Genomic DNA, 17,147 nt, shown 5'->3' on the forward strand with positions numbered 1-17,147 from the left:
CATCCACATAATACGTGCATTTATACTGTCCAAATACGTTATAATTTTATCGAAGTATGCGCAATCCGAATGATGAATAGGGCTCCGGCGCTGGTCGTGCTTCGTTGCAACCCCGCGTTGCCGCCTTTATGCGTGTTTGGGGAATATTTAGAGATTCGATGGACCACCGTAAGTGGCATGAGTGCATTCTGTGTGAAGGAAGAGGAAAAGGCACAACCAAAACGACGATGAAAGATGAAATGCACTTCTCTTCTGTGACTTTCTAGTTTTTTGTCTCTATTTTTTCAAAGGGAGACGTAGAACATTATCTTCTTGGGATATTCGCTGATTTCTTATTAATGTTACGAGCCTTTTGACCCGGTGATCTTGAGCTTTCGATGTAAATTCGTCACTTCGTCACCTTCCCAACAAAATGACGGAACTACACTTCGAGGTGAACCCTGTATTCCGTATAACTCAATGCTTTTCCGGGCTCATCTTTAAGTGTAAATACGACTTTGTGTCAGCCAAGCGATGACTTATGTGTAACATGTAAAACATTGTTCTGCAGGACTGCAAAGCTCAATTAGGTACTTATTGTTGTTTTTAACCAACATTTTAAAACCTAATTCTCGGGACTGCAAAAAAGATTCAGTGCTCATGCTGAGAAAGGTAAGTCAGATGGCATTACCTGGACTTTAGATACGTTTACTAGGCCCTTCCTAGCAATTCTATACATTAATCTGATCAGAGCTAGTTCCTACACCAAAAATCTTGGAAGCATCGACTGGCGCACTTCCTTAGACATGGGCACTGAACCGGTGTTTTCTCTCACTCTTTCGTGCATTTTTATGATTTTCATCAGAAATTTAACTTTTTTATAGAAAATTCAAATCTGCCTATTTCTGCTTTGCTTTGCAATGAAATTTGTGTTGCGGTTCAATTTGGCGTCTCGGTGAAGAGGAGGGAATATATCACGGGATCGGCATCGGGCGGCAAATTGAATCTTAAGGGCGCTCGCTGCGGAGGAATGATAAATAATTGTGGGATAATGGACGCGCATGTGCACGCGGGATTGCGGGTGCACCGGCCACCGCACAGTAGAACGATCTATTGGAAGAGGTTGAACAAGAATTTATATTATACACCTGTAAATTTAAATGTTAATTCCGTCACATTCTTCGTTCCAAGGGGTGCTTTCCAACGAAATTTCACGAGAAAACTAATGAAACCACTTTCAAAGCTCCGCGTTTTGTAATAATGAAAGTATAAATAATCTTTTAAAATACTACATTATGTCCGATCTTTCCGTTTGAGTTGCACCACTGTACGGCGTGGAGTCACGAGCACGGAGCTGATTTATTCGATCATTTCGAGTGTCGAGACTCGAGAGTCCTCTTGTCATTTTCGCGACGCTTCCTCAGGGCGCCGCGACGCCGAGCAACCCTGTCTCGCATCGTCAGCCATGTGAGTCCCTTTCCCAAGGGAAACGCGTTATTCCGATCCCATGTATGACCTTCACGTTTCTAACCTTACAGGATCCCTCGTGGATTATTCCAAAAGCCCGGATTTGCAATGGGCCATCAGATAAGGCATGAATAACAGCACCTCGTATTTGTTCCTCTGTAAGATTTTACTTAGAGAGGGATTCTCGCCATAGGAAGTTCGGAAAATACTTCCTCTATGAAATATGAACATGCACAATGAGCAATGATAAAATAAAACATACATCGTGTAAGTGACGTCATTTGTATTTTTCCCGTTCAACGAACGATGATTAAAACGTTTATTTTTCTCTTTCCGGATTTGATACCTGAACCCTCCGTTGCTTCAATAAGTCTCTCCGTAAAATTTTGAAGAGATGAAGTTCTAACGGAATGCCTCAGCTCGTATCTTGCCTGTTTCCTCCTCTATCGAAATCACTGATGTAAAATGTTGCGAGGGACAGGTTAATGGCACAGATCCAATCCAAATCGAAGTTTAAAATTCGAACTAAGTCGGAAGATTTGAAATTGTACTGATAGTTCCATTGTAAGATTTTAAATGAAACTCGAGTTGATGCTGTTTGTGTTGTTTCTTATCAATTATGCTGAATTCACTAAAGCTGTTAATAGTAAAACTTTAAAATTATGGGAGAGGTCAGCCCTTTCATAAATTGATTTAAAAGGAGAGATCAGACGGATTTAAAGCCCTATAAAAGATCCCCTCTATTGTTCTAATTACTAAAACCTCCGGATATTCAATTTCCTTCGCAACATCACAGGAAGCAGACCTGAGTTTCAATTTTCTGGAGTTTATTTAAGATGTTTCTCCCGTGCTACTAAAACCGCTATTTTTGCCCAATTTTACATCGAATAGACGTACGCCACAGAGATTTTTAGAAAACATCCGGAGGCGCTCTCTGAAAAAAATCATCATCATGACTTGCAATTTTTCTTACAGAGAGCAAATGCATTCGTATGCAAAATCTTAGCAGCATCGCGAAAGATGTACACGGCTATTTAAAAGTCACTAATTTCATTCAGTACGGTTATAAATTTGTGCACGAGAACCTGATGGGGGTTCAGCGGACGCTAGGAGAGTGATACCTGTGGTTAAGCGGCAAGTGGTTTCGGAAGCAGCGACTACTTTATCAATGAGCTTGCAGCTCGCAGCTCGCCGTGGACCCGTGGAGCGTCAACCGAAGAAACATGGATGTGACGGTGCCTGAGGAGCCAGGAAAGATCAGCCGGCGGTTGCTGATCGCTTGTCGCCACTCGCCTCGCGGTCAGCCATGTCAGGAAGGATGGGATCTCCGCTGCGCTTTTGAACATCCCAACCCATCCCGGGAGGACTCCCCATTTGTCAAGATAACCCCACCACAACAACGTTGCCCTATTACCTCAAAAATAATCTTTCGAGAAAAAAAATTATGATTTGAATGACAGTGATATGAGTACACTGGACAAAAAACACATTGGATCTAGAGTCCAGACTCTTGAAAACATAAAAAAAGTACTCTTGATTCAATCAGATTTAAGCTTAAATCAAAAGGAAATCCGCTGAAATTAAGAGGCTTGGTTCTTGATTTAAGCTTAAATCTGATTGAATTAAGAGTATTTTTTTCTTGTCGATGTTTTTTTAAGAGTCTGAACTCTAGATCCAATGTGTTTTGTTTTTTTTTCCAGTGTAAGGTACATGTCGCTAGATGTCTAGTGAATTTTACCCTGCAGTATCCCTATGTCAAAAATCACGTACACAGGGAAATTACTCAACACCAAAGTTAGATTAATACGTGAAGTAAAACACGAAATGACTCATTTTACCCTGCAGTATCCCTGTGTCAAAAATCGCGTACACAGGAAAATAGCTCAACAATCAAGTTAGATTAATACGGGAAGTAAAACAGGAAATGACTCTGGCCTTCGGTTGACTTTTGGTTGACAATTTTGAGGGAAAATGTCAGCTAGTTTCCTTGAAGAAATTCAATACGAAACGAGTGGGGAATACCAACGTCGCAATCGGAGGAATGCATTTTCGCAATATCTATTATTTTCTGCGCTAAATTCACTGTAAACTGCACCAAAACCAACACGAAATTTGTGTTGGTTCGTGTTTCACTTCCTATATTGGCGAAAAGTAACACAAGAACATAAATATATCAGTGTAAAGTAATGCCAGAATTGACCATACTTCTGATGAAAATAGCCGTACTTTTTTCCAGTGTGAGGACACGAAATTCCAAGCTAAGTCTCAGTTACCTGAATGAACTTTGATTTATCCAACTGTAACTTCAGTCCAAGCAGAGCATAAAAATATTTGCATCCCAAAGTTCGAGCAGTCGGTACTGCGAACTGAACTTAATTTCAGTTCAGTGATCTTACTGCACTGAGAAAAAACTATGGTTTATAAACCTATTAGAGGTAAATATGGAACACCTATAATAGTCGTAAATAAACTAATGATTCTCGGTCTGTGAACCATACTAAGGTCTCTGTACCTAATTAAGGTACAGAGACCATAACTAAGGTATATGTGCTATTATTATATGTAGAGGTACTACTATTAGTGGTGTTCCATATTTACCACTAATAGGTTTATAAGCCATAGTTTTTTCTCAGTGTGGGTCCTAAGCCTATACTGCACCGCAGTTTGGTCGTGGTTAAATAGTAATCAGAAGTTCTTTTCGCCGTTTTGATTTTCTTTAGTTCACATGACTGAAAATAGCACTCTATTGAAGGTCTAGTCGAAGAACATCACGAATCTGTCATATCTTAATTCTTTTACAAGGAAGAAGGAGGAACGTTCCAGGCTGGTATCAATGTATTCTCTATTGGTACATTATCGGGAGAAGGTCTGTTATGGGTCAAAATTAGTTCTATAAAATCGTTTCTAGCGATTAAGTGGAACTAGGCTTCAAATGTTAACAACTTTTCCTATATGGAGGAGGGAGACCTCATATGAACCGATAAGTTCAGTGGGTGTTTTGCAGTTTGGAGGATCCAACCTACGGTCATGCGAACTTTCCTCTTCGATTGCTAGAACTGGAGTTTCAGTTCTCAGAACTGAAACTCGGCAGTCAATCAAGAAGGTTGGTTTGTGCGATTGAGGTCTCAGACCCTTGAATGAAGAAGCGTCTATTGAGCATACATCCATCCCTATAACCAAGGTCGTTTTCGCCGTGCAATTGGCAAGTTCATCGATCGTGACGTAGTCCGAGTGGACGGATAACGAAGAGGGTTGAACCTGGCAACGGCCATGAAATTCACATAATCAAGCAACAAGAGCAGAATATCCAGCAAACATCGCAACGGCATCCATACATCATAATCCATTAATTTTGTGACTGGGGAACGGTATCGACCGCTGATTAATGCGACCGCATGTCAAACCTGATGGAGCGCCGCGCCGCGCCGGCCCGCGAACCCAGGAAAAGAGCTCCCGTGCTGAGAGAAAAAACCGCCTATGAGACATCCGAATGTTGCCAGATTTTCGCTCGTAAACAGGGAATTTTCCCCAATTTTGAGTTGGTTTTTTCCAAAATTTTGCTCACATGATTTTATTCATCATTTAATCTAAAATACCTTACAATTTTGAGGGAAAATATTCATAATTTCTTTCGGAAATTATTGTTCCGTCGGACGAAATTTGGCAACGTTTGAGTGTCCGTACGCTGTTTTTCCAAAGCACGGAGTAAGGAGTATCTGCGGGCTTCCAGCTAGAGCTAATTGAAATCCCCGATAAAAGCGGAACCGCGGTACGCGGCGACCCTTCGGCCAAGTTCGTGGATAGAATCAATATTTACCCGTTTCCCCTGCAGGAGGGAAGGGCGGTGGGATTTTTCTGCCGGTAATTTGGCAATGGTGACCAGGGTCGCGCATCGGTTTCGCATTCTCCGCGGTCAACGTTCGGCTTCCGTGCGGAATATTTGACCTGAGGTCGCTGAAGAGCTAATTTAGACTCCACCTTGTTTGGATTTGAGTTATGGTTGTTGGACGACGCACGCTGAAAAATTGGGCGATCAGTGGGCGATTGATTAGTTGGTTCTCATTCCGCGTGTAATAAGACGCGGAATCTTTATTGAATCTTCGTTATTGGTGTTTTTGGATTCGCCTTTTAGGCAGGAGCTCAGTCGTAACGTTTTGCGGGATTTCTGACGATGCTACTAGTTGGATGAACAAATTGTGTACCCCCAAAAATAACTTATGTTGATAACCGAGCTTTTATTTGAACTGCACTTTGCAATTTGGAACTATAAATTCTGGCTCATCTGAAAAAACACTTATTTGGATAGGGAAACTAATGTCACATACGTTGTTCTTAAACCAGGCCAGAATTTATAGTTCCAAATTTCAAAATGCAGTCCATTTACTTCAAGTATCCTCGAGGGGGTAATCCCGTGCGCTTGCAGTTAAATGCCCCCCCCCCCTTCCTCCTCCACAGTCATTGATCAAGCCAGCCCCAGGCAACCAGTGTTTAAGACCATCAAACTTGGGTCGTCTGGCCGGGAATCGAACCCGGAACTTCCCGAACGTAAAGAGCAACCACTACACTATAGGGGGCCCACTGCAGGGCTTTCGAGATTTCTTTGTTAACTGTATGATAACGGAGTATCTCTGACATAACTGTAGACTATTTGTGCGTTGTACCAAAACTTTGTCTTCACAACAAGAACATGATGTCACCATAACAGAGAAAGCTCGGGAGAGACAGGGTGTTCTGTTGTCAGCTCTAATAATTGTTTTCGTATACGACCTAGCTTTTTTAAGTCTCTCTAAAATGCAAGGGAGTCCTCAAAATTTACTCGCAGTAGAGTTTTTATTTGGTGCGAAGTAAAGACAATCTAGGGATTGGAAATGAAAAAACTCAAGAGTTTTTGTTCGCAACACCAGAAAATGATAGCGAATTCTTACACACGTATTCAGAGGTTTTTCTCAACCATAATAAAAATTCCGAGAATTCTGGTAAAGTTTTTAGGAAGAATTTTTGGTGAAGGCATGCGAAAGTATACAAATCGGGGAATTTACTAAAATTGCAACGGTGTCATAGTAGCTGACCGCACAATGCTGCCATCATGGCCGTGTTAAGGTCAAAAAGCTTCTTTCCCGAGACGAACTTGCGAATAAAGCTGCAAGTCCTGGATTGTAGGTTGCAGAGCGGCTGACGACGCGACAGGTCAAAGCCTCGATGGCTAGAACAACAATGTTGATAGATGGTTGCTTTAAAATGCCAAATTAACGGTGACCCTAGACGGTTCTTCATTGAGGAGTGGCAACAAGGCATGGAAGATACCGGAGGAATGAAGTTGGAACCGGTAGTAAAGTGCATTGTTAAGTAAAGGAAGCTTCGCAAAATCTGTCGAGTGAAGCTGAGACGAGGCAGATGCCAGACTGCAGTAGCAATTGATATGATCTCCTCCTCCTCCCTCCCCCACCCTCAATGCCCTTCACCTGCATCTTGCCCGACTCGCGGATCGCTCGCAGTGTTAGTGACCCTGCCCGCAACTCACTCCCGCACTGAAAGAGGACGGTGTGTGCAAAATTTTGATTTTTTTTGTCCAAAAAAAAAAAGTCAACGCGCACCAACAACGAAGATCATTTCTGGACTGTATAGTAACAAAAATCATAGCAAAGTGAAGAAATAGGAAATGTAAATTGAAAAATAAATCAATGCATCAGAATCCTCTCAACCCCCCTGCAAAAATGAAATTTTTTTTTCAGAAAATCAGTTAAAACTTTAAAGACTTTCAAGTACGCCATCTATTCCACTGGCCCAAAAACATCTTCTTGAAAATGTAGTTAAATTTTGTCAAATTACAAGGATATTTTTGAGCGAACTGCATAGTTATGCAATTTTCTTTGCCCCAATGTTCAAAATTCATATATACGTGGCTTAGAAAAAAATGTACAGTAATATTATGAGAAAAAAAAATCATTAATTTCTAAAACCAAAAGAAATCGCAAAAACCCCTCTTTTCATAAAGTATCTGTTTTTTTTTGGGGAGGGGGGGGGGGCGTTAGTTTTGAATTGTCTTACAACTTAAAAACAGCTTGATCGTAAGATAACCGGAAGTAGGTACTGGGCAAGTAGGACTACTATTATTAGTCGTGAAGATGGTTTCCTCTTGATACAAATTCAAGCATCAAAATCCATAAAATGAAGCCTCTGTCTGGTTTACTGGTAGACTTTCTCCTTGATGTAAGCATCTGTTCTTCTTGATTCCAGAGAACTTTCCTCTCGGCGGCAAATTCAAAAATATCTCTGCTTGAATCAAGTCAATTTTTCTCCAGTGCATGATTATAAGAGCCAAAAATTCTGTCTCTTGTGCGCTTTAACAAGGTAACTCTAGTGCGAAACAATCCACGCGCTCGAACTTTTTTATTTTTAAAGTAGAGAACTGCAGTGACGTCACTTTGTGAGATGCGCCGGGCAACGAAATAATCAAAGGCGTAATCGGATCGTGAATCAACATTCGCGGTTTAACACACCCACCCGACACGAGCGTTGCACGCACTGCTCCGGACTCAAGTGCACGCCGCGCCGGGCTGTAAAACAATTTAGTTTACGATCAGAAAGTTAATGACCGCGGCATACACCTCAGTCGACTCGACATTTTTATCAACGCGGAAAATTGGATCGCTTCCGACGCTCCTTCGTCGCTGACAATGACAGATTACCAATTGTCCCCGGTTTAAGGACTCATCTTTGACCTGTTGAGCCTCGACGGGTGAATGACTCGAGTGAAGATCACATGTGAATCGAAAAGTTATAAAATTAACTCTGTAGGTGTAATGGAGATGTTGCATGTGTGAGGAATTTGCGATTTGACTGTTGATTCTTTTGTAAAAGTTTGCGAGAAACACGATGGTGCCACTGGTTTTCTCTAAAATTAACTCCCAAGCTCAGAAAAAGCTCTCAAGTTGAGGCCAAAATGGAGGGGATATCCCACCCTACCTTGAGAGTCCACCTCTACATCAAGACAAACTCTCCATGCAAAGATAGGGAGCAAATACATTATTAGCAGTGATGCCGTGTTTTCAGTTTTATAGTCCCCAAATAAAGTGGCAGCCCTGTCAATGTATTTGCTCCCTATCTTTGCATGGAGAGTTTGTTTTGATGTAGAGGTGGACTCTCAGGGTAGGGTGGGATATCCCCTCCATTTTGGCCTCAACTTGAGAGCTTTTTTGGAGCTTGGGAGATGATTTCAGAGAAAACCAGTGGCACCATCGTGTTTTCGCGAACTTTTACATATGAAGCAACAGTCAAATCGCAAATTCTTCACACATGCAACATCTCCATTGCAGTTTACTTTAAGTGAAATCTAATGTTATGAACCCGGTAGGCGATAACTCGAGCGTAGATCGTATATAAATTGTATGGTTAAAAAATTAGGACCGTATGGTCGCAATTTACATTCAGTAAGCTAGATTGTTTTGCAATAATGTGAAAAGCTGTTTCACACTTAACGTCGTTTCAGAGATTCTCCATTGAAACAGGTTTCGATTTCATCGAATGCAGTTGAAGAAATAATTTAGGGGCCGCCCATTAATGACGTCAAGTATGACTTTCAATGAAATTAGAAGGGTGAAAATACCTTTGTAAGACGTAATGGTTAGGAGACTTTAACGCCAGGGAAGAAAAGTTGCCGCTTTTTTAAACTCAAATCTTGCCCATCACTTCATGCTTTTCAAGACAGGAGGTGGTAGGAATAAATAAAGGTTCAACTTATCATTCAGAACTATTTCGATTTTTGCCCTTATCCCCCCCCCCCACCCGCGTGAGGTGTGCGTACAGGCAGCTGTTGAAACCCCTCTTCCCTCTTTTCTAAATCACGTAGAGTCGGGGTCACTTTCTTTCATAATACTCGCGAAAAATTGATGTTTCGCATCGTTTCAGATTGAAACTTCCTTGAAAATGTGCGCTTCGTGCCGACAAGTACGACTTGACCCCTCTCCCTCCCCCTTCTCGTCAGGCACATTCCATCATTTCATGACCTCCCACAGTATTCTGACGTCAGTTATAAACGGCCTCTGAACCTCCCTTCATCCTATCAATGAAATTAAATCGATAAAATACCTCTGCGAGACTTAATGGCTTTGGAGACTTTAACGCCGAGAAGAAAAGTAACCGTTTTTTTTTAAAACTCAATTCTCTCCCGTTACAATATGTTTTTTTCAAGACAGAGGTTGGTATGAATAGAGAAAAGTGAACACTATCATCCAGAGTCTTATTTATGTTAAATCTAATTTTTCGACTGATCAATCTCTCCCTCCCCCCTCCCCCTCTCCTCTTTAAAATATCCGTAAGGATGAGTCAAGAGCGGTTAATTAATTTTATTCGCAAACCGAGGCATAATGTTGCACGTATAATGAAAATTCTTAGCCCTCGAATCCGTGGATTTAATCTATATAGAACTTTTTCTGCAACTCTGTTTTTTGAACTGCTATCAGCAAACTTTTCTATACCGGTTTAGTTCAATTTTTTGGCCTTTCTGTGCCGGCATATTTTTAAACACTTTTTTGAGGTATTCCCCTTTCCCCTGAACCCATAGTATCCATCCAATTCAATATTTCTAAACTAAATTTGTGCAGGCTTCACTACGATGTGGACGAAAAGTTCAAGAGGCATCCTCGAGGCGCTTCGAGGCGTGTCGGCGGGCAGTCAAAGAATAGCTGGCGCTTTTCCAGGCAACGGTCCCAAGTTCATTGTTCGGCGAGAAGCTGCGTTGTTCTCGACGGAGGGGGGGGGGGGGCGACGTCAGCCTACCCTTCATTGAGAGATTACCTCGCTTTTTCAGACGTGACGCACCGCGCAACATGTATATTAAAATGGCTCATTGTTGTCGCTGACCACCGCGCGAGCTAGGCCGCGAGATCCGGCCGCGATCCTACAGCCGCGCTATCTGCTGGCGAGTTGTCAGACGACTTTTACGATCCGATAGCTTTTAGTGTAAATCCGAGGCGGGGGCGCACGCACGCACCCCGACCTCCGCACAATTCTCCCGTGCTAAGGAAGAACGCCGTATGAGCATTTGAGAGTTGCCAAATTTCCTTCGATAAAATGTTTATTTTTGAGGAAAGTTATGGATATTTTTCCTTGAAATTTTCACGGAACTTTAGAACAATATGCGAACAAAATTTTCTGAAAAATTGAAAGAAATATATTCATAAGTTTACTAGGGGATTCTTGTTTTATCGATGGAAATTTGGCAACGCCTGGAGGTTCATACGTCGTTTTTCCCGACCTCCGCACAATTATCCCATTACGTTGGCAAGAACCGTCATTAATTTCCGTTTCCTATCATTTTTCTTCTCCCTCGCTCCCTCGCCCTGGTTTCCGAGTCCACCCCCCTCCTCCGCCGCGGATAAAAGTTCATTGACAGAGAAGATCGTCAGGTCTTAATTTTCTTCAATAAGTAATTGATTTTGTTACGGTTATAAATTGTTTCCGTACGGAGAGGCCAAAGCGAGCGGGGAGGCGCCCATTGACTGCGGTATCTTTTATGTTCGGTTCAGAGCACTCTACTCCTCCACTACCCCGTTCTCCTTGTATCTTTTTATTGCCGGCACTTGCACTCCTTCGCTTTACCATGTACATGTCCGTGTCTAAGATTCGCCGTACCATGCGAAAAATTTCTCCGCCTTTCTTTTTTTGCATTTTCATATCAAGGGGCTTTTTCAATGGTCAATGAGTATCGCTTCTTACATGACCATCCACTATTAGGATCGTAGCTTTCTTGCCAAAAAAACGCAGGGAAATGCACAGACGGAATGCACATTTAGTCACTAAAAGTTCGGACGTCCAACCAAACCGGTGTTGTGAAGTTTTGAGGTTTTGATCCAAAATGCGAAGTTTTCAGAAGAAGCTATGTATAAAACTTCAATACGCCGTGCGTTAAAAGGACTAGAACTCGTAGGTTTAACATGCAACTACACGTATTTTATTATCAAAGAGGGAAGCTCACTAGATAAATGCGTGTTTTTAAAGAGGACCGTTCTTTGTTGAAAACATGAGTAGAGATTTTCTTTTCGCCAACTCGAGAAAGATCGCTATTATTCTGAAACCTCGATGCAGGGCTCTACAATTTCGAGAGTCGAAAAGGTTTTTGAAGACTCCATGAGGTTTAGACCTGGTAAATTTTTTTACTCACCTGTGTTACTCGAACACTCACCGAGACTGTACTGACAAACTTGCAATGGAAGTAAAAATGCGTCGGAAAGGGTGTCGTTTTTTTTTTTTTTTTTTTTTTTTTTTTTTTTTTTTTTTTTACGTTTGGAAGGTAAGACCCCCGAAACTTTTACATAATTAATTTCGGTAAATAAATGTGTACCAGGTCTAATCCTCATAGCATATTTCAGGTCTAAGCCTCGTATGGTCTGCATCTTAAAAACTACGTATCTATTCGAGATTAACGTAATGGAGAGAATATATTTTCGCCATTGCCTCTAGCCCGATGCTACGGTTATCACGAGGAGCTTGGGAGGGCAGAGAGAAGTGCTCCCAGCTTTCTTTCGCTCGTAAAGTAGACCGGAAAAGAGAGGTCAAGATATTCTTCCGGAGCGGAGTGGGAGGACCCGCGGTCTTTGTGCTGAGTGCACCTCGATGGTCGTTATGGCCGAGCCAATAAAGTAAACATCCTAATGGAGAGCACGATGGAGTTTCGAGTGGACCAAAGACAGGGGCATTGTTCCGTGGTCGCTCACCGACCATTGGATGCTCTTGTTTCCAACTTCTTTTTGCTTAAAGCTCTAGGCGTCCAGGGTTCAATCAAGTCTCCATTCATGGTTGCCGGGTCTTTTCGCTCACTGGAAAAAAGGCTTCATGCAGGGATGGAAAATAATGTTAGTAATGCATAAATTCTTCAGCGTACACTGGAAAAAAAACACATTGGATCTAGAGTCCAGACTCTTATAAACATCGACAAGAAAAATTCTCTTGATTCAATCAGATTATTAAGCTTAAATTAAGAACCAAGCCTCTTAATTTGAGCGGATTCCTTTTTGATTTTAGCTTAAATCTGATTGAATCAAGAGTCCTTTTTCTGGCTGCATAACGTTTGCGCACACTTTTCTTACCGATAGCGTTTGCGCACGCTTTTCACGAATATCATTTGCGCACACTTTTTACCGATAACGTTTGCGCACACTGCACTATTTGGCAACGCTTCAATGATGCGTCAGTAGTATCGCTTCGTGATAAGACAATTCAACGGACGGATAATTTATAAACGGACGAGGGGAAATTTTCATTTAAATAAATTCCAATAAGCAATCAATAAGTAAATGAATAAATAAGTTAATAAGAAGAAAATAGAAAATGAAGAAAGTTAAGAAAATAAGGTATATGGTTACTCACAGATTTTTCGCTGTTACTTCAGCTAAAAATGCTGTCACTGTCTTCACCGGAATCATCTTCAGTGCAAGGACGGGTTTTAGGGCTGTTTTTAGGGCAGGTTGCATTTGAAGAGCAAGTTTCATCAGCACCATTTTCAGAAATGGATTCATCAGGCTCGTCTGCATTGAAAGAGTCATTTACAGCCTCCGGGTTATTTTCTTCGTCTGAATCATTTTTGTCGGGGTATTTAACTTCACGAACCATTTCCAGAAACTCCGTAATTTTCAGGTCCTTATCGAGATACGAATTGGTTAAAACAATAATTTCATCATCTATGACCGCCCGGATCAAAACAAACTCCGGTTTTCGGGTGACACGCGTAGCATCATTGCAGCGTTGCCAAATAGTGCAGTGTGCGCAAACGTTATCGGTAAAAAGTGTGCGCAAATGATATTCGTGAAAAGGGTGCGCAAACGTTATCGGGAAAAAAATTGTGCGCAAACGTTATGCACAGCTTTTTCTTGTCAATGTTTTCAAGAGTCTGGACTCCAGATCCAATGTGTTTTTTTTCCAGTGTGCATGATTCTTAGGAAATCCAGTCATCTGCGCTAAATGTCTGTCAGTGAACTAAAAAACCCAAGGAAACGGGTAACCATGGCTGAAACAACAAAACATTAAGTCTGGGACATTTTCGGAGTGGTTTCAACCCCTCCCTCGACCAGGAAACAAAAATATATACAAAATTATGAAAGTCAAACTACGTTCGTGTTAACAAAAATAGAAGAAAAAAAAATGTTTTGTTGTTTTAACCTTAGTTACCAGTTTTCTCGTGTTTTTTAGTTGAATTATTTGGGCTATTTTTGTTTCTGTCAATGTTAATCATGCATGCAGTTATGTGCACTAGTCGCAGAATACCCTCTGTCAGAAATTTAGTACTGGCTACCAACTTTCATGAGGATCTTATAAATTACAACACTTCTTCATTTCAGTGTGATAAATGAACGTATTTATGATAAAATGAGCTAGTTGCAAATGGAATAAATCGAAAGGAGCTATGTTGAAACTAGTCCTGTGCGTGGTTCCCTTTTATTTGATTCGCTTAAACACCGTTCCTTTTGAGTATCAATTCTGTCAAGCCTGTCTTGTTATATCAAAAAGGAACCAACCGTACAACATTCTAGTTTTTAAAGTAATCACCTCTCTGTATAAAGAATTCAATAGCCGATGATATACGTCGTTTCTGATGTACCACAAAAACCGCCGCTCGTATAGTGTTCGGTCTCTACCGGTTTATTTCTGTGCTTGTTTGGTATGTTTGTAGCTTCAGTAACGAAAATTGATTTCTGATTTCAGGAAACAACAACAGTTCGCAAGGAATGCAAATTGACAAGAAGTCTCATCAATGGTTTGGTGCAACTGTCAGAAGCTCCGGCGAAGATGGAGTAGTTGTGGTGAGTGGATCCTGATTTCATCTAAAAATTTGACTTTTGAAAAATATTGTGATGGACTTGAGAGGATTCAAGGGACTTGTTTAACTGCAAATTAGTGTACCGAACCACCGAAACCACCATTATCTGAATCCGATATTATTGGTACTATATTTTTTGGCGATTGCTGCGAATGACCTACTGTATATGTATATTATTTTCCCGGATAAGCGATTTCAATTTTGCTATTCTTTTAGCCTCAATAATTTTTAAAGCACGACTCCGTGAAATGCATGACTAGCTGATCTATTAGTAATGCCCGACATTTACCTACAAGCCTCAGCCGCTCTTCGAAGGTTTGTAGGTCAAATTGAGTCCAGAATTGCCGTGAATCCTCAATTTGGTTTTCCAAAAATGTTATACTACACCCAACAGCACCCGGCAAAAAATATCAAAAAAAGGCTAGGCTTGATACCCTCTTTAATATCGCCACCCAGTATTTACATTACACCAGGTTAGATTAGCCAATAAGCCTTTTTGGTCCATCGAGATCGACATGCCATTGCATGTACGGACAGGTATAGCTGTCGAAACAGCGTTGCCAGAACCGCAGTGGCGTGGCGTGAATTGCGATATATCGATTGTTATGCCATTTAAGCCTATGGTAAAGAATCGATTATTAAGGTGTTCGCTGCGAACACCCTGTTTATCGATCCTTTTCCATAGGTTCATAACAATCGATAAATCGCAAATCACGCCACGCCACTGGCCAGAACTTTATTTCATCGCAACAAGTGTATAGTCGAGTGCGTCGAAGGATCGATCCGACATTCCGGCGATTTCACGTCGGGAACCGGACGGGTGGTCTTGGCCGCGGCGAAGAATAATCCAGAGAAATACGAGCGGGGCATTGAAACGCAGATCAAAGCAGCTATTAGTCTCAGTTATTAGTTTCAACTGTTTACTTGCCTTCGATCCGTTTATTTATTTCACCAATAATTAAAACGATGGCGCTTTGGCCCGGCGTCGGGCGCTCAACCGTGCGAACTCCTTTCCGGGCGAACGCAGAACCAGATCGAATAAGTGCACCGCCGCGCTGAGAGAGAACACTGTATCAGCATCCGAATGCTGCTAGATTTACATCCTTGAAAGCCTCATTTACCCCTGAGAAATTTACAAGAGCGTTCTCTTTACAATGGGCAGGGGTACCGAGAAAAATCGTGAACAAAACTTGGGAAAATTCAATGGAAAGCATTCATATTTATTCCAAGAAATTTGAATTTTTTATCGGAAGAAATTGGCAACGTTGGAAGGTTTATACGGCGGATATTCTAAATATGGCAGTATGGCAGTCAGTTCGAGGGACTTTGATGAGCGAGTTGCCGGCAGCAAGAACCTCAGATGGACTGATGAACCTACTTCGGTATTGCTATAGCCCCGGCACACAGCGCAGTATCTTCTGTTGACTACTGATAAATTTTCCGGTATTATGATTCTGACGGGAAGGGGCCACGATTAATTTTTCTTTTTTAATTCAAAAGTCGCAAAGGAAAAATTGAATAATGATGAAAAATTATTGCGTCAATGAGGAGAAGGAACATTTTAGCCATTTTAATTTTTTTCATTATTATTATTTGTGAAAAACTGTGTTAGGCTATCGAGTTTAAGTCGACAAAACCCTATGATATTATACATTTTCTGAAAGCTCTTTTCACGCTGAAAACGCTCGTTTAAACCGCGTTTCGAAATATTTAGTAGTTTTTGAGTAAAATATTCGCGAAAATTTAGCGGATTTTCAACTTTGACCCCCCGCCACTTATATTTGTGTGCCCCCATTACCCCTATTACCCCCAAAATATTTTGGGGACTTGAAACTTTAGGAACACATAGGGCATTGTTAGATGAATGAATAGAGCAAGTCTCAATGGTATCCGACACGAGCGTGAAATGGCCCGTGTTGCACGTACCCCTCATGTCATCAAGATATGATCGTACATAAACTCAACTTTCAAAGCCTCAATAGGCACTTTTTCCGCTTCGCAACCGCTTTTAGTTCGATATTAATTGTTATTTGGAAACAGTGCACTGGGAAAAAAAGTCGCTTGGATCTTGAGTCCAGACTCTTAGAAATACTGACAAGAAAACATACTCAAGAATTCTAGATTCAATCCAATTATTCCTTAAATCGAAGAGCCGAGCCTCTTGAATTAGACGGATTTCCTTTTGAAACGAGCAAAAAGTCCGATTGAATCGAGAGTATTTTTTCTTGCCAATGTTTTTAAGAGTCTTGACGACTCTTAAGCCAAGCGACTTTTTTCTCCAGTGTACCTCGGAATTCATTTTAAGGATGATTTTCGACACGAAAATACGAACATTCCCTAATGATTGTTCTAGAGATTTAAATTTCAGTTTTCCCAATATAGCCCACCTGATAGTTAAAATTTGATGTATTGTACCTAGAATGCATCGCGCCAATGCTGAGGATTCATCTTACCAAGGACTGATTCATACACCTAAAAATATGCTCCATGGCTTGCAAAAAGTAATTATTTATACCACTTTGACATTTCTCGGTGCTCGCTGCCTGGCATAGATGGCGCTGCGTGTGCATGGGCCCAAGAATCGTTGCTCATTGGCGCGGAGGTAATGTAAGCCGCCAAGCAATTCCAAGTATTTGACGGCAACTTAAATTTCCGAAAGCGAAGGCGGCATCTGCCCGTTTGAAAAATGTAACCAGATTGTTTTTATTGAGCGAGAGATAGGGGAGGCATCAGGCATCTCGTCCTCAGCCATTTTAGGTATGACATGTTCCGTTTCGACGAACCGCGAAAGCATTCCTTCCCCTCCCCCGCCCCCTCTGCGTCGTTCCCGGGGCAGGACAGCGCTCCTGGTCTGACCACTGCTGCCCCCCCCCCCCCCCCCCACACT

General features: G+C 41.5%; 1 protein-coding gene across 2 annotated transcripts in view; it reads left to right on the forward strand.

Annotated features, from left to right (window-relative positions):
- The window catches only part of if (integrin subunit alpha inflated), a 201,641-nt gene that overhangs the window by 116,187 nt on the left and 68,307 nt on the right, over nt 1-17,147 (forward strand). For both annotated transcript variants that reach the window (XM_019048536.2, XM_019048537.2), the window contains exon 4: nt 14,146-14,243. In XM_019048536.2, the coding sequence (XP_018904081.2) occupies nt 14,146-14,243 (98 nt within the window). The remainder of the gene's footprint in view (nt 1-14,145; nt 14,244-17,147) is intronic.

Source organism: Bemisia tabaci, chromosome 3, assembly GCF_918797505.1.
Source record: "Bemisia tabaci chromosome 3, PGI_BMITA_v3".
Lineage (NCBI taxonomy): Eukaryota > Metazoa > Arthropoda > Insecta > Hemiptera > Aleyrodidae > Bemisia > Bemisia tabaci.